The 24,522-nt window shown below is 40.7% G+C and overlaps 1 protein-coding gene across 4 annotated transcripts; it reads right to left on the bottom strand.

The window, feature by feature from the left end:
* Window positions 1-17: 17 nt before the first annotated feature.
* On the bottom strand, window positions 18-24,522 carry CENPU (centromere protein U). 4 transcript variants are annotated; one of them, XM_067551647.1, is made up of 14 exons: window positions 24,171-24,485; window positions 17,651-17,732; window positions 15,067-15,109; window positions 13,868-14,021; window positions 12,959-13,082; window positions 11,716-11,812; window positions 10,561-10,692; window positions 9,135-9,207; window positions 8,012-8,132; window positions 6,703-6,781; window positions 5,753-5,800; window positions 2,317-2,378; window positions 1,123-1,279; window positions 18-411 (listed from the first exon to the last, which is right to left on the bottom strand). In XM_067551647.1, the coding sequence occupies exons 1-14, from the start codon at window positions 24,400-24,402 to the stop codon at window positions 277-279; spliced, it is 1,539 nt and encodes a 512-aa protein (XP_067407748.1). In that variant the 5' UTR covers window positions 24,403-24,485; the 3' UTR covers window positions 18-276. The 4 variants fall into 4 exon arrangements, with proteins under 4 accessions (XP_067407748.1, XP_067407749.1, XP_067407750.1 ...); XM_067551648.1 differs by having other exon boundaries at window positions 13,868-13,985; window positions 24,171-24,481; XM_067551649.1 differs by lacking the exon at window positions 24,171-24,485 and adding an exon at window positions 22,840-23,060.

The raw sequence follows: 24,522 nt of genomic DNA, 5'->3' as shown, positions 1-24,522 counted from the left end.
GAGGTTAAAGTCAGAAGCAACTTAAACACAGTGCTTTATTTACTAAAGGCTTAAATGTAGTATTTACATAGGTGCTGCTTCTATTATATCAAAAGTTAAGAGTGCAAACACAAGCTACCAATATCTAAATATACATGGATTGACATTCCTATTCCATTTAGGTCTTTACCACAAGAAGAAACATGCTTCAGTTAAGTATATTCATATCCCTAGTCGAGTTGTAACTGCTGGTTGCCGCTAAGCATAATCTATAAGAGGGTATATTGTATAAAGCATTTAAAATTTCTCTGGCAACTCCTTTTGCAAATTCAGAACCTCTTGTAATCTTGTGCTGATATTCTGAAAATGACTTTCAGCTCTTAAAATTCGTCGTGATTCCACCAGCAGAGCAGGAATGCTGGAAGTTCCATACTGGTGGGGAGGAAAAATTACAAGCCATTAACTTTTAACCTTTGAAAGCTAATGTAGTCCCCTTATGTGCCTATTGTTCCAAGTACTTCATTTGTCTCCTGCTTGACATATTTGAAAAGAGTGGATTATAATATGATGTCGCTTCTCTTCAAATAGTCTAACTTGACTTAAAAACATACAGAATAAAGTTTGTCTATATTAAGTGTAAATAGATCATATGTCCTAAAGTGGACAGCTTTCTAGACTGGGAGGTCAGCAGCGCATCAAAGAGATGCGACTGTATTCCAGGCCACGAGTACAACTGCTGTAGAGATCTCCTACACTTCTTAAACTACATATTTGAGAAGTTCACTGTCAGTGCTCTGCTGATGAATAGACATTTGAGCATTAAAAGGGGTTACAAAATTCACTGAGATTTGAAAGTCAGCGTACACACTTTGCATCTTTGTATGCAGGGAAGCTCCTGGGCACCACAGTTTGACCTATAATTATATTAAAAAGAATGACTTTACTTTGTTTCTCACTGAATTTTTTACATGTCTGTAAAAATGGTCCGGGACACACCACTGAAGTTTTTGCTATTCTGTACAAGACCTTGACAGACATGAACATAATGATATTGCTATCTGCCCTGAAGCATCATTTAGTTTCTTCTCCTAAAGGAGGAAACGAATTACCTAGGGCAATATCATAGAATCAATATGTACTTACTACTATTTTCTCTTTCGGGGCATCTTCTCTGTAATTTAAATACCGTTGCTGCACCTCCTTTAAATCAGTTAGGAACTGGGTTGCATTTCTGAGAGAAGATTCTTTTTCTTGTAGCTCAGCATATTCTCTTTGTAGTTGCTTCAGTTGTGGTCCAGTCCTTAAAAACATCAATGCTTGAGAATTGTGTTCTGAATATTTTTCTATCATGAGTTACTTTGAATGTACTGTTTCTACTGAACATGACTTAATGAGGTCATAAACTGCAACAGTAACAGCCTGGTATTTTTCTTAATTAGGGTAAATGTTCGGTAACTAGATGGGCATATGGTCCTTTAAAGTATGCATACTGTTTAAATTTCTATCTACTAAGGACATAGATCTTGTCCATAGTACAATAATTCTTCTGACAGGAATCCAGTTTTCACAAATGTAATCAACGGGATTGCTCTTGCCAAGGAGTACAATTTAAAATAGACTCACTCATAACATTTAAGGTTAAAGTACAGCCAACAGTATTCTCTATTTTGAGAAATATCCTATTTCTTATAGTCATGGTATTATGTATCCTGTGACTCCACCATACCAAACTGCTGAAAGTACTATCTTGGGGAATGCCCCTAAAGCAGGTGGGGGGGGAAGAGTTAAAAATCAGAATGTATTGCACATGTTAAAGGATGAGTTATTCTATTAAGGGAATTTGGTAATTTACCCAGTAAGATTAAGGTGAGCTGTACTGGAGGTAGGAACAACACCACAGACACTATTCCACCCTCAAAGTATTTGTTAATTTTAAGTAATTTTAACCTAGCTGATCATCTTCTCACCTCCAGTCATGCAGCTGGTGTATTTTTTATGGAATGTGTAGCTCAACGAAGATATGATCCCAAGAATTTAGAGTAGCTGGAAATACCTTGTGAAAATGACTGCCTGTTTCTATTAGGCAGTTCCACAACTCCTGGGGAGATGGGTGGGTTTAATTTTGGCTTTTGCAAATAGAAAGCAATGCATATGTTCAGCTAGTGCAGGCTTTAAGTGTTTCATCTGCCATTTACACACACAAAGCCAGTGACCAACTAAGCAAGAGTTACTTTCAATTTTCTGGATACTAACAGGACTCCAAGTTCCACGGACAGGCTATTATTGTATGTTTTCAGTCAATATAATCAATATACATTTCAACAAATGGAAACTTACCAAATTAGTTCTTCTCTAACTTCCAGCAAACGCCTTCTTTTCTTATTGATGTCTTTGATTACCTATAATATGATTAAGTGAAACAGCAGTCTTTGAAAATCCCTCCTGCAACCATAAGGGCAAGACAGTTAAATAACAATGTAGATTTCCCCCTGCCCCCAACTCTGGGGTCTAGACATGTAAGATCTTGAGATATCAATTCTTACAATTTATGACAATGCAATATATGGAAGTAATATTTTAGGTAGTTTTTCTCCAAAAGGTTTCTAAAATTTTTAAGAATTTTCCCTTTCCCTCCATGACTTTTACTGTTGAACTCACTGTAGTAAGTGATCCTTCTCCTTCAAGACAAGTAAATTCTAACAGTGTTTTTAAAAAAATTCAAGCATTTTCAAAGTAACTTTTCTGTAACATTGGCATAAGACGCTAGTGGAGAAATTTGTTCTATTCATACTTATTTGGGAGGGTCTCCATAACTCAGGAGTTGCAAAGCCAGTCATAACACAAGCATCCCAAATTCTCATCCATAAAATCTTTACACCACAGTACATGTAATTACATATATGTTCACAAGTCGTTTACATGTAATAGCCTAATGTTGTTTGTGAAGTACTTTAGGATCCTTCAGAATGAAATGTGCTCTAAAAATTTAAGATTTTTCTATATTGTTTAATTCAATGATTTAAGTACTTGTAAACTACAGCCCTGATCCTGCAAGCTGCTTTGCACAGGTAGAGAGCCCCACTGAAGTCAAAGGGCTTTTCGTATGTTCAGAGTGCCATCTGCAAGGAACAGCTTGTAACACTGGAGCCTTAGGTCTGGATGATGTAATAGAGAAACTCTGTCTTTATAAAATCATGTTCTAAATCTGAAGTTTAAATGAGAAAGCTTGCATGCAAGGTGTGACTTGGATTGACCATCACTATTTAAAAACAGATGAAAAACATACTATTTTCAATCATGGATACTATCAAGTTATTACATGTAATTTTACCAGGAATCCCTTCCTGTTTTCCCCCTCAAATCTCCTTCTTCAAGAGAAATTTAATTTACATTCAAAGACCAGGAGGAAGACCTAGAAAAAGGTGCTATGAGGCACTAACATGGGACACAGAGAAGGTTGGCATCAGCTTGGAAGATGCACTTGACAAGAATGCTTGGAGACGAAAAACAAGAGCTGGCCGACCCCACTTGATGGGAGAACGCAAAGGCAATGACAATGATTCAAATATACTAGAATTGCAGGGTGAGGCTGATGTTCTGCTATTTTCAGAGGTGGACTAGATTATGCTTTTGAATTAGAAGTGGGCAAAGCTTTTTGGACAAATGTTCACCAAAAAAAATGCAGTTTTGATCAACCCAAAACTATTTGTGAATTTGACATGAATTCACCAAATGTTTCTGCCCAAAAGACTTAAATGCCAAGGGAGGTCTCTCTTCTAACCTTGAGCACAGAGGTTAGAGCACACACTGGGGACATGGGAAACCCAAGATCAATCCCACCCTCTGTCTGATGGGGGAGGGGGCATTTGAATTTGGGTCTCCCACATTAAGAACACCCTCATCACTGGGCTATGGGATATTCTCGGACAGATCTGTCTCTCCTACTGAAGCTGTTCCACTTTATATAAATAACTAAATAGCCACTGAGCAGGAACTTGAATGTGGTTCTCCCATCTCCTAGATGAGTGCCCTACACCACAATGCTATAAAGCAGTGATATTCAGACCTCAGCGGCTCAGGAGCCAAGATGGCAATCAACATTACCCAAAAGAGCCATAGTCATGTGAATTCATTATTTCATTTACTATAGTGCTATATATTCTGTGGCTGATGGCCGGCTTCCCTCAGTGGGTCTCGCACCTTCCTGCTTGTAGTGGGCCAGGAAGTTGCCCGTCACCCCGTCTTCCCACAGGGAGGGGGTAGGGACCCGGGCCCACCCGCTCCTCCGGGTCCCAGCCCAGGGGCCCTATAAGAAGCAGCTATGTGCTGCTGGTACTGCTTTCCAGACAGCACACTCTTCCCCTGGGCTAATTTTCCCCCTCCTTCAGTCTTTCTGGCTTCTGGAGCTGGTACCTTCCTCCTCACTGCTCCACCACAGCGCTCTGCTCACCAGCTCGTTCCTCGGCACAGCTCCGTACTCCTATCACCACTGCTCAGCACTCCTCTCACCTCACCACAGCACTCCTACCTCACCACAGCACTCCTCCAGCTCGTGCACTGTGTGTTTGGGGCGGAGCCCTTTTATGGAGCACCTGGCTGATCACTAATCAGCCTCAGCTGCTCCTAATTGCCCCCAGTGGTTCTGAGTGAGTCAGCAGGGAACAAAGCCCGGAGCATTCTGGGGCTCACATATCTCCCATCCAGCACTCTTCTACTGCCTTCTGCCTTCACCATATCACAATTCATATTTAAACAGTATGATGGGGAAGTATTAATCATTTTGCTGTGAGAATATAAAGTATTATTTATCAACTACAATTGGTTACTAATCTAATAAAAGCATCCTGATTGGTTTATAATTAAATCAGTGTTTTAATATCATGTGCTGCAAAGAACTGCAGGAGACACATTAAAGAGTCACTTGTGGCTCGTGAGCCTCAGAGTATCACTGCTATAAAGTCATTCTCACTCTGTCCCAGTAACTATTCATTAGTGGCAATTCATAGTTCAGTGGTGCTCACACGTTCTCTCGAGTACAAAAGTACACCTTCATATACATGAAGCACAAGGTAAACAGAGTACCATACTATAATTAGAGAACAGATATTTATTTTTTTTAAAAAGCAGTGTAATGTACTTTTAAAGTTATTTGTAGTCACAGCATGTATCAGTATCAAATCAATAGCAATCATATGAGGCGTATGAAAATAAACTGACAATGGAATTTAAGCATACTTTTTGGTTTTTCCTTTTAAAATGATACTCTAGCACCATTACATGTGAAATAAAGACTGAATAGCGTGTGATAATTTGTTTACCGTACATGTTGTTAAAGTGTTGAATTATTGAGACATTTCCACACAGGCAGACATTACTATTTATCTTTCACCACCCAAAAGATTGGTTAACAGAGATCAGAATCTGGCATTTAGCATATTTTACAGCTTTAGTAATTCTTTGTTTATACAAATTGTTCACTGATTACTGAACTGGCACAACTAATTAACAGTCTTTTGCAAGTCTGGCAACAAAACCGTTTCAAACTGGATTTTTGTTCTGTTTGATTTTACAGGTACATTACAAACAGAGTTATTCCCAGATAAAATGCACTTCTTCAACTTTGAGATCTAGGCATATTTGTATTCTAATAGTTTTAAAAGCAATAAACATCCAAGTTTGCTTTTGTAGTTGAACATAGAAATGCATAGAGCCAATCTCTATAGGGTTTGAATACAATATAGCATCATTTAAAGAATTCATTGCTCTATTTTACCTTAGCATTTTTTCTTTTCAAATCCTTCAGTTCCTGGACTTCTGTTATCTAAAAGGCAAAGGAAAACATTGTGTATTGACAGTAAACCCTATCTGATCTTTTCTTCCCCATCCTTTTATCTCTTCTCTCTATAATCACTGCTATAAGAACTACTTTAGAAAAAAATCATTTGCAAAAATACTACTCTCTAGCTCCCTAGCTAAAAATTCCAAGTTTTTTATCATCTTGTTACAGAAATGCATGAAGTTTTGTTGTTTTAAATGATTCATTAGCATGGACAATTTTAATACTGATTGTACCAATGGTCATAAGTAAAGACCAGAATTCTGAATTTATTTCACTATTTGTATTAACTCTCCAGTTATAATTACTGTTCTCTACAGTCAGTTTGTAGGTCTGAAAAATGATAGAGGAAGTCTATTCTCCATGCACTGTATGCCAGAGGCCCCTTAAAAACAAATTTTGAAGCCCTGAACATGGCCCTCTTGCAGGCAACAGGAAAGGCATTTCACAAACATAAGGCTGCTGAGGCAGACATACAAGAAGTATGTCTTGTATTTTGACAGACCTTCAGCTCTATAAACCTCAACCCTTCAACACGCATCCACTTTACAGGACTCCCTGCTCACTGGCAATAGGAGTGTCTCCACCTTTTCTTTAAGTCTTATTTATATAGTGCCCATGATGAACACACTGCTTTATAGCAGTATCTATTGAGACTCTGGGTTGCTTTATAGTGGTAACTGCACAAAAGAAGGTTCTTGGAGTAATGGGGCCTAACAGTTTCATTTGTTAATTTCATTAATAACTCACAAGGTGGATTAATTTTAAAATACCCTGAGATGCATCAGTAGAAGGCCATATAAAAAGTAGCACGTGTATCAGCATTCTGACTCAAATTTTACAACCACCACTACACAACTGTTTTTAATACTTACTACTGTACTTACAATATTAGTGAGTTGATCCTTGAAGTCACAATAGAAGTCACCAATAGCCTTCCTGCAAATCCCAGACTCCACCCTTTGTCTGGAAGGTGGTGGTGGTGGGGTAGAATAAAAACACAACTGGGTTAGCACAGGAAAAAGTTCTCTCTGCTTATCTGAACATTTCCTTTCTTCAAGTATCAAGATCTACAGATATTAACATTGGGCTTTCAGGACAGCAGGAAGACACAGACCTGTCACTCACAGGCCACAAACTAACTCTTACCCTTGAAGAGTTTGCCAGTTGCGATGACTTCTGCAGCCAAGAATTTTAGTTCATTCAGCTCCCCCCGCACTTTCTTATGATTAGCATATGCCTACTGCAAAGCTAAGGAAATAAAATGTTGGGGTTTTGTTTTTTAAAATCAAGATCTTTGGACCTTGCTATTTGAAGAAAGGAGTTTCCTTCCTATTCTTCAGTGAGGCAAATCCACAGAAATCAGCACTGGGATTTTAAGAGCAATTAGACTCTGGGCAGCAGGAGGCAATGCCCAATAATAAACTACATACAGGGCTTCCCTTCTGCACTTTCTGTAACTTGTCTAGTCAAATAATGCTGCATGAAGCACTTTTCTTTCTAAGGGCAAATCCACCCACGGTTGCAAGTCTAATATGTAGACTTTAGTAAACTTGTGGGACCATTGCCAGTGTTTTTTTTTCCACAAGTGTTAAGAATTAAGCAGTTATACAGTTAACAACAACAGGAAAGATGGTTTATTTTGAATAAGCTCTTCAATTCTCATTAAGAGATCACAACAGCAGATTAAGAACATCAACGCCCTGGTGAAAAGATGGAATTGCATATTAAGTGAGCCTCACAGCCAAATGCTTCAATGGAAATTCAGGCCACTACTTAATTTAGGAATTTTATAAACAAAACCGAGCCCATGAAACCTGCTTAACAAACATAGGATGATTCCAGCCTTCCCTGGGGCTTGATAGATCAAAACACAATCTTCAAGCAGATTTTGCATTTTGAGGTACATCAGATTCAGAAATAGCTTCCCAATCACAACAGCTATCCACAATGAAGATATTATTTACATTTGGGCAATGCCAAATCCCTGAGGCCAACCTCCCTAGGATCACATCTTCAAGAAAATGCCATTTGTATCACAGAAATAACAGTCATCTAATATGTCCCCCAATAATCTAATAGGATTGCCCATACTTTGTATTGCATTTCCTAGTGTTCCATGCTGTCTGGTTTTAAGCAAACTAAATATACTGTGTCAGCTCGGAGTTTTCAATCCAAGGAAAGCAAGATATTTACTCATAGTCTGCAGTTATCTTCTCAAACTCAGTCAGAACAACATCCAATTCTGTAATATCTTGGGAAAATCGTTTCAGCCCTTTTGGACACCAAATCTGTATAGAATCTGGGCTATCATCAACTGAAACAAAATAAATAACTTGTTAAAATAAATATTATGCAATTAAAATCTTTGTTTTAAAGTAATTGAATGCTACACAAATTGACTTGCGTATTAACCTTCTAACAAATGAGAATTTTCTAAAATGGTAATTACTTCACTTGTCTGAGTATATGCCAGCTACCTAGAATTGATTATGCAAATTTTAAATTAAGATTTAAATGCTACTTTTTCAAACATTGTTTTATTTCATAGTCTAGTGGCATTCAGTAAGGGAATCTTAAGGTGAATTTAGCATAAGTAAATAAGATACATTGATGATTGTACTTTTATATCAAACATTCTGAAAGTCACCAACTCCGCTCAGTAGCGAAGTACAAAATCCTGAAATATAAGGTGTGATGCACATATTTTACTTTGCAAGAAAGACTGCATTATTACACTTAAGACATTTCATATAAAGCTTAAAGTCTATATAGTTTTTCTGAAACATACACAAAGTTGTTGTATGAAGGGTATAGACACTTTTTTGGGATAAACAACTCTTAGTCACTAGGAGTAATGAAGCCCTTGCAAACTCATGCTGATGAAGTCTTTATACCACATCATCATGTATATATCGCAGTTATTAAGGAAAAACTATTTTATGAATGTTTTAAGTGGGTTCTTAAGAACTGAACTGGGGAACATATTTTATTTATCTCCATATATAAAGTCAAATGCCTGATTCCAACTTGACAGGATCCAGAGGGAGTCAGAAAAACATCAAATTGTTTGTCTATACCTTAAATTGTCACAATCTTGAAACCCAACATCTCATGATGTTACAGTGTTAGTGAGGGCTGAGTCCATCTATATAAAGAGTCTCTTTGTTCTGATTATACAAGACTCCCATTCCTAGCCTTACTGGGCTGCAAAATACCAGATATCAAAAGCAGTTTTAGGAAAACCCATTATTGGCTAATAAGGAAAAGTTACAAGGAAGTTTAAAATTATGAAGAAAAAGTTTCAAATGCCTTTTACCAGAAGGATGTAATGCACTCTTCTCTGAAGACATCTTTGGTTTCACATGCAATTTAGCACTGTTCTTGGGCTTCTACAATACAAAATGCAGCAGATTAACTTTCAAGAACAATTACATTCGAGCATTTTAAAGCCATAGCTATAATGAAATATTTCTCATGATAGCAGTTGGTAATAACACTAGACTAGAACCACCACTAGCATTTTAATAACTGGGTTGTCTAGATCTGCTCTGTGCAGAGTTTTGAAAACACATCGATTATGCTGCCAGTGAATAGCTGCCAGACTGCATTAGCATTCCTACTGTACGCATTACTGGTAAAGTTGCATCAGTGGGAATATTTTGAAAAAAAATGCAGAGGGCAGTATCATTGGGAGACTTTATTAACGTTAACATATCGTTGGGATCCATTGTATTAAATGAATGGTTTATTTATTATTGTGGGCTGGGATTGTATGTAACTTTTGAGGGTGGATATGTGACAGATGTGAGACCTGGGGGGTTCAAAGAACTATACTGAACAATGTGTCACATAAGAATGGACTTTTGGAACAAAAAGTGTTAAGTTGTTTTCTTGGGGACTATCTAGGAACCTTTGGTTATGCAAAAACCCAGTCTTTTGATGCTAAGTCCTGAGAAGTGGTCCATTGTCTGCTGATCACCTGCTGCATGAGGCCAGGATTAAAGGCCCAAATGGACTATTCATGGTGGTTCTTGTTCTGAATCTGAGACAGTTATGAACTTGTAACCATTGGGATAACCCAGTTGGGGGTTTTGAAGAACTGACACCAACTGAGCCCAAGATTGGAGCTGGGGTGACCTCAGGTATGCTTTTCAGCATGTGTGTAGGTTCTTTTGTTTTTAATACGTTTTCTCTGTAATGCTTTCATCTTAAGATAAATGCACTTCTTATAAAGAGTTCTGCTGCAACTTATAACTGCAGGAAATACATTAGGTATAACCGCTGGAGAGAAAGCGAAGCACAGACATTGGCCTGTTTAGGCAATTTGGCATGCTGGGCGTATCAGTGAATAGACAGGGAACTGTGCAGTCTGGAAAAACCCTTGTCAGGAGGGAGCGAGATGACAGCTGAGGAACCAGAAGCCTAGCATGGGTGATCATTGAGCGACTATGGAGAGGGAATGCAAGTTCAAGGCAACTGCGCTATGACAGGTATCATTGGTGAAGATGCACAAAGTGAGAATATTTTGAAAAGAAATGCTAGAATAGACAAGGCCTCTGTGTTCAGTCTTCTCTTTGTCCTACACCCAAAACTATTATTCTTTCCTGAATACAAACATACCCGTCTATTTAAAATATTAGAGGGATCAATATATGTGCTTTAGTACTTAATTCTCAGGAGAAACAAGATTTTAGAGACATTTCTGATAGATTTTGGGACTTTGTAGTTAGGACAACTTTTACCTTTTGTGCATTCAACTTCTTCACTAAATCTGTAACTTTATTTGATATGCTGCTCTCTGGAGAGCTTTTCCTCGGTGCTAATGCAGATGGTAACTTAGATTCCTCCACATTGGTCTTGGATTTTCCTGATATCTATATAAAGAATAATTTAAAGTAAGTGATCAGATTTTTAAATATGCAAAAGAAAAAAGGCATGAGCTGTAACAGTGTGAAAGATCTAAAACTCTACTGCTTTAAAACTGTACTAAGAACTTTTAAAACAAGTTTGAGATGTCATGAGCAATCAAAACTGCTACAGTATCCTGTGATGGTTTCAAAAATACATTTGAAGGCCTTCACGGAAACAATTATTCACTATATATTTCTGAACATTAGCGTTGACTCTTCTCGCAGGCCAGCAATAACTACACAGTAGGGCTACACACAGGAAATTCTCTGAGTGAAAGGACTAGATTGTGTGAATGTAGTGAATTTAACACATCAGTCATGTCAACATGTAAGATTTATATTGCACACTACTGCATAGCTTCTCTCATTATAAACTGACTTGTCAGAGTCTGCTATTTTAACAGAGAGCTTCCAGGCTCACAGCAGACAAGATTAAAAAGTGTGGCAAAAGAATTTTTAAGTATCAAAAGACTAAGTGTGGTGGAAATGCAACGCATAAGTGCTTTGAAGGAAAACCACTGATAGTGTGTCAAGTTTGACTATCACCAACATAAATTTTAAAAAAATAGTTTTAGTATTTTAACACACAATTCTACTCTTACAAGTCTGTTGTAAATTTGATACTGAGCAAATATTCCCTATCTATATTTTTTTAAGAATGACAATATATTTCATAAGTAAACATACTTTCTTTTTGCTAAGGAAAAAATCTGTTGCACATCAAATAAGGAAGACATGGATTAATGGTCTGGTAGGATCCAGGAACTTCTGAGTTCTAATCCTTGGCTCTGGCACTCCATCTGTGGCCTTGGGCATTTCACTTAATACTTGCCCATCTCACTGGAGTTTTCTGAAGATTATCTATGATGCTCTTAAGATTAATTTCACTATGTAAGTGCTAATGAGTGTAAAATCCTTTCCTGTGTCTAATGTGAATATGTCGTTAAATATGTTCTAAATGAAAGTTGCTGATACATTCTTACAAACCTTTTTCTGTATCTTATTCTCCTTTAGGGATTCATCTTCAGAATCCTCCGTTTCTGACTTGTTGTCTTCAGGCATTTTCAAGCTACACCGATTTTTTCTAGAGTAAAGATGAGCAATAAAAAAAAAAAAAAAAAAAAAAAAAAACTTTCCTGATGCATAATTTAAAAAAAAAAAAAAAAATCTTTATCCATGTGTAACCCACTGCATACTAACCAATGGGTTGCACATTTGTCTTCAACGTGTTTTATAGAAACAAAAAGAACAGGGGTTCATTGGTAGCCTAATAGGGATGTGCTGTACTGCTTTACAGGAGTCCCATCTTTAATTTCTTCTCAGTTTTCAATTCCCAGGTTATCAGCTGCAAGAAGTGCTGCAGGAGCCACATATCCCTCAACAGCAATCCCCCCACTGTCAGTTGAAGAAACAGAGTTAAAAGGCTCTGGAAGGCATTCAGCGTAGTGCTGACTGGTCATAAAGATGCCTGTATTGCCTGGGCCCCAGAAGCAGTTGAGGTAAGCTTGGAAAATTGGAATGGAGGGGTTGGGGGAGACAATGATCTTCAGGAGTTTGATAGGGATGCAAGAGATTACCTGAAAGATCAAAAACCCTTTTGTTTTTTTTGTCTTGATAAGTTCATTCAAGCAAGTATTATTTCATATTTACACCAAATCTGTTTTAACAAAACAGAAGTGAATGAATAGAAATTGTTTTACAATAAGTTGAAATTAAGATGAATTTTCAAAGTTAGGTCAACAAAACTATATCAGACTCAAAGTAAATTTGATTTCCTTTCAATTGTTTTCCTAATACTTTTTTTGCCATTTTTGCTAAATATTGAAGTCATTTGCAATTAGAAATTTCACTACTGGATTACAAAGCAATTTCAAAAGCCTTTCACTTCCTCCAACACACCCTGACACCTGCAACATTACAGGAAGAAAATCTGAACATAAACAGATTCACTATACCAACCATGTATTGCTTATAATTTACAAGCCAGAATTCTTTTCCCTCCAACCTACTGACTGATTTGGGCTTTGAATTCTTACCTGGACTGCATTAAGCAGGGGCATTTTCAAAGACAGTTATTGAGATATAATCAAGACATTTTCACCATTTAAAAGTGTTTCTTGAAATAATGGGATGAGCCTAAGATCACATCAACGTACAAAAGCAAGCTTAAGTTTTCCAAACATTGTCTGATAGTTTTCCAGGACTGGAAAATATTTTATTTTCACTGTACCGTCTTCCTGTATTTTTCCCTTGTGGAGTTGAATCAGATGAATGACTAGCTGACATGTCATGTTCCTCTTCCTGCAGTTCCACATCCCCATCAGCGTCTACAGCAGTGCTGTGCAAAGGATGATCTATATAGAACAGAAAAACAAACATGGAAGTTTGCAACTTTGTCTGCTTAGGCAAAGCGCCTGGCTACCCTAGCCCTGTTTTGCTATATTTTATACAATTGGACATTGTTATGATTTTTATGTCTGCTATGCATCTTTTTCAAATTAAGTCTTATTTAAAAATACACTGTTTGAAATTTTTGTGAGAAGTAATAATAAAAATGTCTTGCGAGAGCAAGGAGTCTCTATCAATGGGCCCCACATGAAGCATGAAAAGTGGTTTTAATATTTCAACAGAAAACAACATATGTAGTTGAGAATAAGATTTTTCCTTTTTACTAATATTTGAAAGTGACAAGATAATGCCTCTGCTCTTTGCAAATGTTTAGAAATATCTCCACATATATTCTTAGGACTGCAGAACAGTTTCAATTCACAGTTCTTACCACCTATGGACGCAAGAATGGAGGAAGATGACAAATAGCCAAGAACCACGAAAACACTGCCATTTTATATAACAGCACCTTACGAGAGATGTTCTACTGTGTACTTCCAGGTTTGCTATCTGGAATTTACCAACCTATTGTCTGTCTTTAGCTATTACATAGCACCTTTCACTGTGGTATATAAGCAATACTCAAAATTAAAGAGTACAAAAGCCCAAAACAAAGAGGTAATTTTCCCTTTTCATTTCCATAGGCATGGAGTGACATTGGGGGTTTTTGTTTATGGTTTTTTAAAATAACTTATGTACAAAATAATACATTTTTTATGAGTTAAACAGTTTTAAAAAGTGAAATACTAACCAAATGAATCACTGGGCTCCTCAGCTTGCCCATTCTCAGTTATCTTCAATATCCTTGAGACATCTGGTTCCTGACATGGAAATAATTTACTGCGAGAATGGGACTTGGCTTTGTATTCCTGGGTGGGTATTAAAGCAATGTCATCTGCATCCAACTTTCCAGTGTAAAACAAATTAAACATAACTGATAAACTTCAAATACTTGATTAGAATGGTATTAAGAATTCAAATGGAATCCATGACACTGAGCTATGGTGCAAAAAAACTTTTGAAAGAGAACATGGACATGTATTTTCTTTTTTGAACTTATTTTTAATGAGAAAAAATGTAGATAAAGTGATACATATTACTATTTTGTACATATTATGCTATGACATTTTTAATTGTATGTTATAAAACTTATAATAAGTGTTACTTTAGACATATAAAAGATCAGCACATTCCAAGAACTAATCTCTTTTCAAAATCTATGCTTTTTTAAATTTTCAGACAAGAAGGGACATTTTCAGCCATCCCCTTATTATTCACATTTCTATAGTGTGCTCTAGTCATGGATTTCCTTTGCTGCAAAACCTGCACTTTAAAAAAATGAAATAATTGTAATTTGCTTAAAGTTCCAAAAAGTAAGGGTAAGTAGATCATTCAGCACAAGTCACTCTATATTAGAACAGGAGAAAAAGTGTTTAAAATCACTTATAGGCTGAATTTGGTTGTCCAATGAGCTTGCCATTTGTATGTATGTAACTTCCATTGATTTCAGTAGTTGTGCAAGTGCAAATGAAGATCAGGGAATGAAGCAACATCCATCACCTGCACTTCTATTCCACAAGCATAATACAGTTCCCCAAGTTAAACTTTAAGGTTTTCATTATGGCACTGAAAGTAAATGCATTAAATATTCCAGTTTTGGATGATTTCTAGTTTTATCATGGGATACTTACCAAACATTTGCCAGGTTTTGAAAACTAGAGTCACATTTTCAAGCAAAATGTCCATTTTACCTTGAGGTGCATCACTCTCACAAAAGCTGCAAAGCAGCAAGATTATAAAATGAAGTTCCCAGAGAGGATGAAAGCTCATCCGTGCAGGCAGACCCCTATGCCCACACAGAAGGGTCAGCTTTCGGGATCTAGCCCTTCAACAGAATGGCACATTTATACTTTATTGTTTTTTTAATGGACTGATATTAATATAACTTACATCTAGTTTATTTCTTTCCAGTTTTTTCTTTGAGGTCTTCTCACTATTAAATATGTACAAAAGAAATTAAATGAACAGTTGAATATACTAAAGTTATTTAAAAATAACTCCACTATAAATCCACTCTTTTCTTCTCTTTATTCCTGCATCAGAATCAGGGCTACATTACACTATTAAATACCTGTGTCTAACTTCTTAGAAATAACAAAGCTTTATCTAAGGGACAAAAGGAAATGCTCAAATATAAGTTTATTTAATATTATATATTTACTTTTAAAAGACAAAAACATACATAATCAGGACTTAATCCTCAATACACTTCTATTTGAGCAATAGTTATGGGGGGAGGAACGAACTGCATCAACCCAACTGTTACTGTTGCTCCAAAGGGTAAGTAAGTTTACACAGGAGGCCTTTGTCAGCAAGAAGTTAACTGCTCTTTTCCCGGCTCAGCTACTCTGGGCAGTTATTAGTGAGGATTGGAGCCAAATCTCCTTCCATTTTCTACCCACCTACTGCAGAGAAAAAGCAAGTGAAAGAGTAGCCTTGCTTACTTCTACATGACCAGGCCTAAGGTCCAGATAGCCTGCATCATGGTGGGTGTTTCATCCAAGTCAGAGTCTAGGCCCAAAATAAGGCAACCAGATATTTTGCATTAACTTTAGGATCACTTCTATTACTCCCAAAAATAAAAACTATCACTACAACAGATGAGGACGATGATGATTAAATAGCAATTTCAGAGTGAATTTCAGACATGAAATGCAAAAACAAACTAGCACTTTTTTGTTAAAGCAAATTAAATTTGAAGACAAGCCATAATAATCAATACAAATATCTTAATACAATTTGATAATTCCAAACGTCTGAATGGTCAGCACTTTCAAGACTGTTTGTAGCATGCATGACATTGAAAATTATTTCTTGTTGATTTGGAATAGGATTTTCAGTTTGACTCAGGACCTAAATGTCATGCTAATTGGAGCACTTGTAATACCTTCTTTCCTAGAAATGTTCCATTACCTCCACTAGTTACCTCCCCCAGCAGGGTTTTTTGTTTGTTTGTTTTCTATTTGCCAGGCAATTCCATTGATAAAAATTAGCTAGTTTAAGAGAAATATTTTGTATGAAAAAGTTCCGTTTTGTGCTTAAAAATTTATTGTACAACATCTATATTTTCAGGATAATATATATGCACACCCACAACATTTAACAGATTTCCCATTTGAAAAAGAAAATTTACCATAGTTTTAAAATATTATTTACATTAATAAATGTTTTCAGTTGCAAATCATTAACGTAAATATAGTTTTGAAGACGATAGGTTAAGTAAAAATTGCCAAAAATCCTTTTTACTTGTCTTCCAAAGTCAGAATTCAGAGTAGTGTGTTATCTAAAACCTGATGACAGCACTGATATCTGAGAGGGGTATTAAGTTGTCAACTACTGAACAGAAATCAAGATTTTAAAAAATGGGTACTAAAGTTAGGTTCTGATCCTACTTTTCTCTGTAGAAAAGCCCATAGAAGTCAATAAGGCTATGCAGGCATAGATCAGGGGTTTTCAATCTTTCCAGACTACTGTATCCCTTTCAGGAGTCTGATTTCTCTTGTGTACCCCAAGTTTCACCTCACTTAAAAACTACTTGCTTACAAAATCAGACCTAAAAATACAAAAGTGCCAGAGCACACTATTACTGAAAAATGGCTTACTTCTTCATTTTTACCATGTAATTATAAAATAAATCCATTGGAATCTAAACATTGTACTTATATTTCAGTGTGATATTTGAACCTGTTTTTTCGCTTGTGAGCCATGTCATTCAGCGGCCGCAGAGCAGCAGCTGCTGGCTGGATGCCCAGCTCTGAAGGCAGTGCTGCCATCAGCAGCAGTGCAGAAGAAAGGGTGGCATGGTGCAGTATTGCCACCCTTATTGTTGTGCCGTTGCTGGCAGCAGCAAGGTCTTCAGAACCAGGCAGCTGAAGAACCGCTGGCCGGGGCATTCATGTTGTTTGTGGCACAAGAGGACTAGTTTTATAATCCCGCGCCTGTCCCATCCCACAATACCCACTCCTACATTGTTGAATTATTATCCTGCTCCTGCTATCATGGCAGCAGGGCCTGCAGGATCCAGGGGATCCCAGTATTGCTGCAGGCTCTACAGGCAAAACAAGGCAAATATCTAGAGGAGTTGATGTACCCCTGGAAGACCCACGTGTACCCCTAGGGGTACACATACCCCTGGTTGAGAACCATTGGCATAGAGCAGTGCACTCAAGCACAGCCAATTGCAGGACAGGGACCGTAAGATCTTATTTAGACCCTGACTCAGCAACTGGATGTGTGGGGACAGCTTCTGTGCCTACAAGGAAATAGACACCACCAGATCAGGACCTAAGGCTCCTAAATAAATAGTCTGATTTTCAAAAGTGCTGAGAACTTCGCTGCGCCCACTGACTTTAGGCACCCATAAAAAAAGTCTTAGCCTCAGTAGTCTCGATTTAGGTGTGTGCAGGTAAAACGTTTCAGTTTAAAGAAATGGGAGTTCATTGGTAAAGGAAAACTTACAGCGTTATTTACTTACAGAGCAGGCTTGTGGCTTTTACCATGCATCTTCCTTTTCTTATCCATGTCACTTACAGAAGTTTTGTATTCAAATGCCTGTTCTGCAATGACACATTAATTGCCTTTTAAGGTAGGACTTGTCCTTTACAAAAAGAGTACATGGATGCAGTGTGTGTCTATGAAGCTACTTCAATAACACTGTACCACGGAACCAAGGCCGCATGCAGACTCATGCAGTGCAGTGTAGTGCTGGGGCACAGGGGAGTGGGGGCTCATCCGAGCTGCTGCTGCAGGGGCCTGGATGGGGAGTTCAGGGTGATTTGGCTAAATGCAGCCACTACCTCATATTTAGCCAGGCAAAAAAGCAGTCAGGCCCCACATCCCAGTCCTTCCTCCATCACTCAGCCCTTCTTCTATCCTGGTCTCAGTGCATACTATGAGATTTGGTTTCTCACACAGTTAGTTGCAATGGGAGATTAACAAAGTCAAGATGTGAACATATTTGACAGACAGACAGAGACAGACCGACCCGAGCCCCGCCTCCAACACCCAATCTCCTTCCCTCCTGTAAATATAGTCATTGACATAAACAGCTCCTTTCAGAGTCTCAGCCAAAGACTGCCCTTTAAAAATCATCAGTTTCAACGTGGAGGGATTCTGTTCAGAGAAGGCTGACATCCTATCTGAAATAAAGCAGACATCATGTGCCTGCAAGACATTTGCAGGGGTCAGGAAGGGATCCTCCCATTCTATTCCAGGGGGGTGTTTGGATGTCCTTCCTCTGATGTAAGGTTGGAGGTCTTGGGAGGCCCTGTTTTTTGGCTAAGCTTAGGCCTTGTTCTTGAGCCAAGCAGTACAGCCATATTAGGAGAGACTGAAGTCATAAGCTAAGTAGCAGGTAGTCACATCTTCACATTTCTGAAACTATTTCAAAACAATGTAATATCAGGCTGTCAAGAAGGTGCTACTATCTTAGTAGTACCTACCACCACCAGATAAAGAAACAGATCTTGGGATGTTTAATGAAAACTTTGATAGCATTCTGTCTGGAAAGGAATCACTTAGCAGTTGTGGTTGTAAAATCTAGACTTATTATTTTGCCTTTATGGTATCCAATTCTCTATTGTTTATCTGAAAGATTTCTGTCTGGTTCTTTGATTGTTTCTGTCTGTTGCATAACTGAGCCCTGGTCTACACTTACCTGGAAATTCGGTGCCAGTCGACGGGAGTTATGCAAGCTACGCAGAGTAGCTTGCGTAACTCCGGTTGACTGCTGTGCTTCCCTTCTGCGCACCATCTTCACTGCGCTGCCCCACTTGAGGGGGTGGATTACCAGCGTCGACTTCCTGATCGATTGAGCGGGTCTACACTGACTGTTCAACTGATCCAGAAAGATCGATCTGATGGTGCTGACTTTGCCGCTGTCCATAAGACATACCGTAAGTGTGCACTATTTAAATCAATTAAGGTGGTGCGATATGATTGGTTAAAGAACTGTTTTGCAATGGGCTAGGACTGGTGTGTTGTAGTCCTTTAGCTTAAATGATTGGTTAAGGTACAATTAAGCAGGACCCAAGTTTTAACTATATAAACTAAGGTCCAAAAGGAAGTGCTTTGGAACCTAACTCCAGGACACAGCCCAAGAAGATCAGAGCTGCCAGACCTCAACACCCTACCAACTGTACTTGCAGAAGCTGGAGCCCCCAGATGATCTAATCCTGATTGGCCACCAGGAGAAGTTTGTCTGCCTTATTGGGAATGGTGAGCATTGTATGTTTAGCGTGTGTATTCTGTTTTGGTAACTGTTAACAAACAGAGAATAAGGAGATTACTGTGTAAGGCTCCTTCTCTGGTAAAAGATCCTGCAAACCCACAGAGAATTACAACCAGAGCCCTACAAATTGGGAAAGGTGGGTACTTCAGTTAACCAGGTTACACCCAGAGCCCTATGGTCTGGGAATGGGTGACTCTGAGCTCTACAGTGTGAATTGGGTAAGGGTAGGTGACTTTCCCCCGGAGCCCTACAGATTGGGAAAGGTTGGGGGTGCCTTAACCAGGTTATGTCTTGAGCTCTACAAACTGGGGTAAAAGTGGGGTGCCCTAGTATGTGAGTAACACTGAAGCGTCTCACTTAATCATTTCCCTGCCATTGAAGGGGCCTTGAGCATTGCCATTGGTATGCTTCAGTCCTTCCGGTGGGCTGTAATACGTGGGTCTCATTTCAGTTATTGTGTTTTATGTGAGGGTGCTAGGTGGTGCTGATAGTCTGTGATATACAGGCGGTTAGACTAGATGATCTGCGGTTCTTTGTGGCCTTAAACTTGATGAGTCTATGACAGGGAAAGACACAATCACACCAAACATCCCTGGCATGCATATTGCTGCAAAGGTTAAAAGCAACACCTATGGTAGCACAGTAACTTGTACTTGACAAAAGACTGGTAAAAACAACTATGAAACACCATGGTATAACAGAATTTATGGTTGAACTTGACCAAATATCAGTAGTTTCTATTTACAAGCCACCAAGTGAACAGTTGGTATGATCAACTGACCTTCTCATGACAAAAAAAAATATGCCTTGTCACAGGTGACTTCAACAGTCACAATACCATCTACCACAATACCACAATACCAATGAAAACGAAGTGGAAAAAGTTGAGACGTGGAAGGCAACAAACAACTTGACTTTGCTCTACAACTTCAAGAATAAATGTACCTTCTAAAACAAACAATGGAACAAGAGGTACAATCCCAGTCTACCCTTTATCACCTCTGAAAATACATGCTACTTCAGAAGGGAGATCATGGCAGCAATCCCATGATCACAGGATAGACCAGTGAAAGTCACAGTAGAGGCTGCAGTACAACCCAAGAAAACATAGTACCTGCCAAAGTTCAACTTCAGAAAGGCTGACAGGGAAGGCTTTATCTCCTAATTGAATAGATTCATTCATATCATCACTGTGAGACAAAAGCACTACAGAGAATTTGTCTCTTTGATGTGGAAGATTGCCCAAAAGCACACCCCCAGGGGTTGTCAGACATAATATGTACCTGGGCTTTCAGAACAAACATGCCAACAATATAAAAGATATTTACAACTATTTGATTGAGATCCCTTCAGTGAAGAAACTACTAGGCTCGAAAAAATGCTGATGAGAGAGATCAGAAACAAGTCACAACCACTGGAGCAACCTGATTGAAACAAACTTGTGCCATAATAGCAAAACATCACAGGCCATCATTTGCAAGCTGAACCTTAATAGACAACAAACAAAATGTTGCAGTCCTCATCCTAAATGGTAAACCAGCCCACAAAGCAATGTTGCAGTCCTCATCCTAAATGGTAAACCAGCCCACAAAGCAAAGTACATAATGAAACAAGTCAAGCAGGAACTTCGCTTGCTCCTCAGAGATGGCAAAATCTGCAATGAGCAGTCTAACATAGACGAGCTGATAGTCTCAAGATTGATAGTCTCAATAACTCTGAAATGTGGAAAGGCTGATGGACGTCTCATGAAATATTACTACACTTTTGGACAAGTGTATAGAAGTAGCTACTTGATTTCCTTAATTCTTGCATGGAGACAATGCAGATATGCAAACTGTGGAGACAGGCTAAAGTGGTTGTGTTACTTAAACCACATAAAGACTAATTGTGAAGAGTTACCGACCAATATCTTTACTCTGCTCAGCCTACACGCTATTTGAGCAGATGATAACAGGTGGAATAGCACCAATAGTAGAAGGCCAGATGACCAAGCTGGTTTCCACCCAGGACGTCAATACTGTGGTCAAGTTGCAAACCTATGCCAATACATCCAAGATGGCTTTGAAACAAGCAAAATTACAGAGACTGTTTGTTCGTTCATCTGTTGGCAGCTTACGATACTGTGAACCATCGTGTACGTCTACTGAAACTGGCAAGGATTTTGAGAAATAGTAAGATGGTCCAGGTCATCTCCTTCCTGCTTGTGAATCTACGTTCTTTGTTGAGATAGAGGATCAAAAATGTCAACAGAGTACTCAACGGAAAGGACTGCCCCAAGATTCAGTGCTATCACCCCCTTCTTTTTAATACGTCTTCACAAATGACCAACCAAAATTCCCTGATGTGCAAAGATTCATTTATGTAGATGATCCTTGCGTTGCTACTCAACCAGAAAGATCTGCGGACACTGAATGCATTCTAACTGGCTCCCTGAGTGTACTTGGAGAATACATGGCTCCTGAGTGCCAAACCTAATAAGAAGTAAATGTGTGCATTCCACCTGAAACACCATCAGGTTAAACAAAAATTCCAGATAATGTGGGATGCTACAATTCTTGAGCACTATAAACATCCAGTGTAACTTAGGATCACATTAGACTAAATGCTGACATCCAAAGAGCACACAAGGAAGCTGAAAAACAAAGTGAATTCCAGGAGTATATAATGGGGAGCTAACCCCAAAAGACTCCAAGCAATCAGTCTCACGCTGTATTTCTCAATCGTGAAGTACTGTGCCCCAGTATGCACAGGCTTGAGTCATGCACAAAAACTGACAGCAAATTTAATCAATCCAGTAGGATCACCACAGGGTTCCTTGAAACTGACTCCCCGCCTGTCCCTATACTACCTCACAGGGACTACTGCACTAGCATTGGTCAAGAGGCCCTCAATAGAAGGAAACAAAAACCAGACGCATGATCCAAGTCACTCACTGCACTGACATCGCCCACCACCAATAAGTGGAAGTCCAAAGACAGCTTTGCCTCTAAAAACCCCTTACTCTGAAACAGCACTTTGGAAGGCTACAGACTAACAAAAAGGCAGGAAACACCCATGATCCTGGAGAACCCAGGTCCTTCCGACCTGACCTCGAACGCAGACAGAGTGCTCTGTGTCAAGTCAGGCCCGGGGTGCCCAGAACAAATGGAAGCCGAGGATTGACCCTAAATGGGAAGAGGCCCGGGACAAACACTTGATGCTCCCAAACATGGGCCGCCACCACCAGGCCTGGCCTATGGCTCTGGAACAACGAACTGTGATAACCCGGCCCTAGTCCCACCTGCCTCCGGCACCTACCCTGAGGATCCCCCCCCCCCACCCCCTATTACTTCATCGCTCGCCCCGCCCCCGCTGGGCCCCGCCTCGTGGGTGAGACGGGACCACCAGCACCCACCGTAGGGCAGAACGGCCCCCTGCCCGCGCCGTATACGTACTGGTCGCGCGGGAGCCGCCACACCCACCCCGAGCCGGGTGCGCGCGCGGGGTCGGTCGGTCTCTTTCAGTCACTCAGCCCGCGGCAGCCGCCCTCTGAGAGTATCTTCAATTCCCGCGGTAATTCAAACCGCCGCGTCAGGCCAGGCCAGCCCACCGCGCCGCCGGCCGGCCCCACCCTCGCCCGGCACTGGCGTTACTCACAGCCCCGCCCCCCGCGGTTAATCCTTATAGAGGAGCCGCCGTCGTCGCCGCCGGCTAGAGCATCCTGTGGCTACTGGGCGACCGAGTAAAATACACCCCTCCCCGCGCAGCGTAAATGGTCTGGTCCGTATGGGGGCTCACCGAGGACTGACAAGCGCCCTCCTGCGACTGGAGGGGGAAGCGCCGCTGCCGCCTCGCGCGGACAGGGGGCGGGGCCCGGGGTTAGCTCGCCACGCGCTCCCCTCCCAACTTCCCAAGCCAGTACACGTCACGCCTGGCGGTTGCTGCCAGCTGAATGGGGGGAGGGGCGGGAGCTGGCTCCGGGGCGGCCTGGCCAAAAGCCCCAGACGCAGTCCGCGCAGCGAGGGCGGGCACGGCCGAGCTCTCTCCCGCTGCAGGCCCCCAGCTTGGCCGGGCCTCCGCCCCTCCCCCAGGCTCCTGGCCGCTGCTGGCGCAAGGCTGCGATTCCCAGGCCCGGCACCTGCCCAGGCCGGCGCTAAAGCGCGCGTTGGCGGCTCGGTCCGGCTGGGCGGCCCGCAGCGCGCTACGGAATCGGGCCCGGCTGCTGCCGCCGCCTCGGGGGCTGCCCGAGCTCCGTTTGAAGCAGCGCTAAAGCCCAGCCGGTGCGAGAGGCTGCTGGGTGCCGGCCTGGGCCCTGCCCGTCAGCCGAGCCGCAAGGGCCCGAGAAAACCCCGCTCCTGTCCCCCGCGCTGCAGCCCCGGGGAGGGCGGCAGCAGGGCGCTGGGCCACTCGGCCCCGGGGAGGTTGGCGGGTCTGGGACAAAGCAGGAAGTCCTGCTGCGCCGCCCGGGCCTGCTGCGCCCCTCTCGGGCTCGCCAGCGGCTGACTCGGGCATTTTCTCTCTCGTTTCTACCCCGCGTTGACTCCTCTCGTTCGGCCGCGGAGATCTTCCCCCTGCTGTGTTCATCATTCACGCAGCTGGGACAAGCCCGTCTCCCGCAGGGCTCGTGGTGACTCGAGAGAAGCTAAGGACGCAGCATGGCAGGTCAGGGGCCCCGGGCTTTGGGGGAGGAAGAATAACAAAGCCCAGTCTCTTTAAGCGTCCCGTCCTTCCACCACCCTTACTGCAGCTAACACTACAGGCAGCTCTCTTCCACTCAGCCACCTACCTTTACATAATGCTGACACCACAGCTGACGTTCCCACGCTCCAGGTCTCCTCTGTTACCGTTAACAGAGAAGCTGCTCCAACACAGTCAGTGGGGCGATCGCCTTGAAAAAAGCTGAGGGGAGGCAGCTGTCTAACTCCCGCTTTGAAAAGCAGTCCACCAAAACCTTTACAGAACTGGCCCCAGAGTAGCAGTTCCTTCCCCTGTGACTTTATGAAGGCACCGAGTCTCATGAAAGTAACATTCAGGCAGCTACAAGCACAGAGCTAAAAATATGTTTCAGCTGGTAGCCTGGTTGAACACATCTGAGTTCTAGAATGTAATTTAGAGATTAATTTTGAAAATCACAGCGG

The sequence above is a fragment of the Emydura macquarii genome, unplaced genomic scaffold, assembly GCF_026122565.2.
Source record: "Emydura macquarii macquarii isolate MOO-44397 ecotype Brisbane River unplaced genomic scaffold, CSIRO-AGI_Emac_v2 contig_1363, whole genome shotgun sequence".
NCBI lineage: Eukaryota > Metazoa > Chordata > Testudines > Chelidae > Emydura > Emydura macquarii.
Note: the sequence above shows the minus strand (reverse complement) of the source record. Positions and strands in the feature narration are given on the sequence as shown.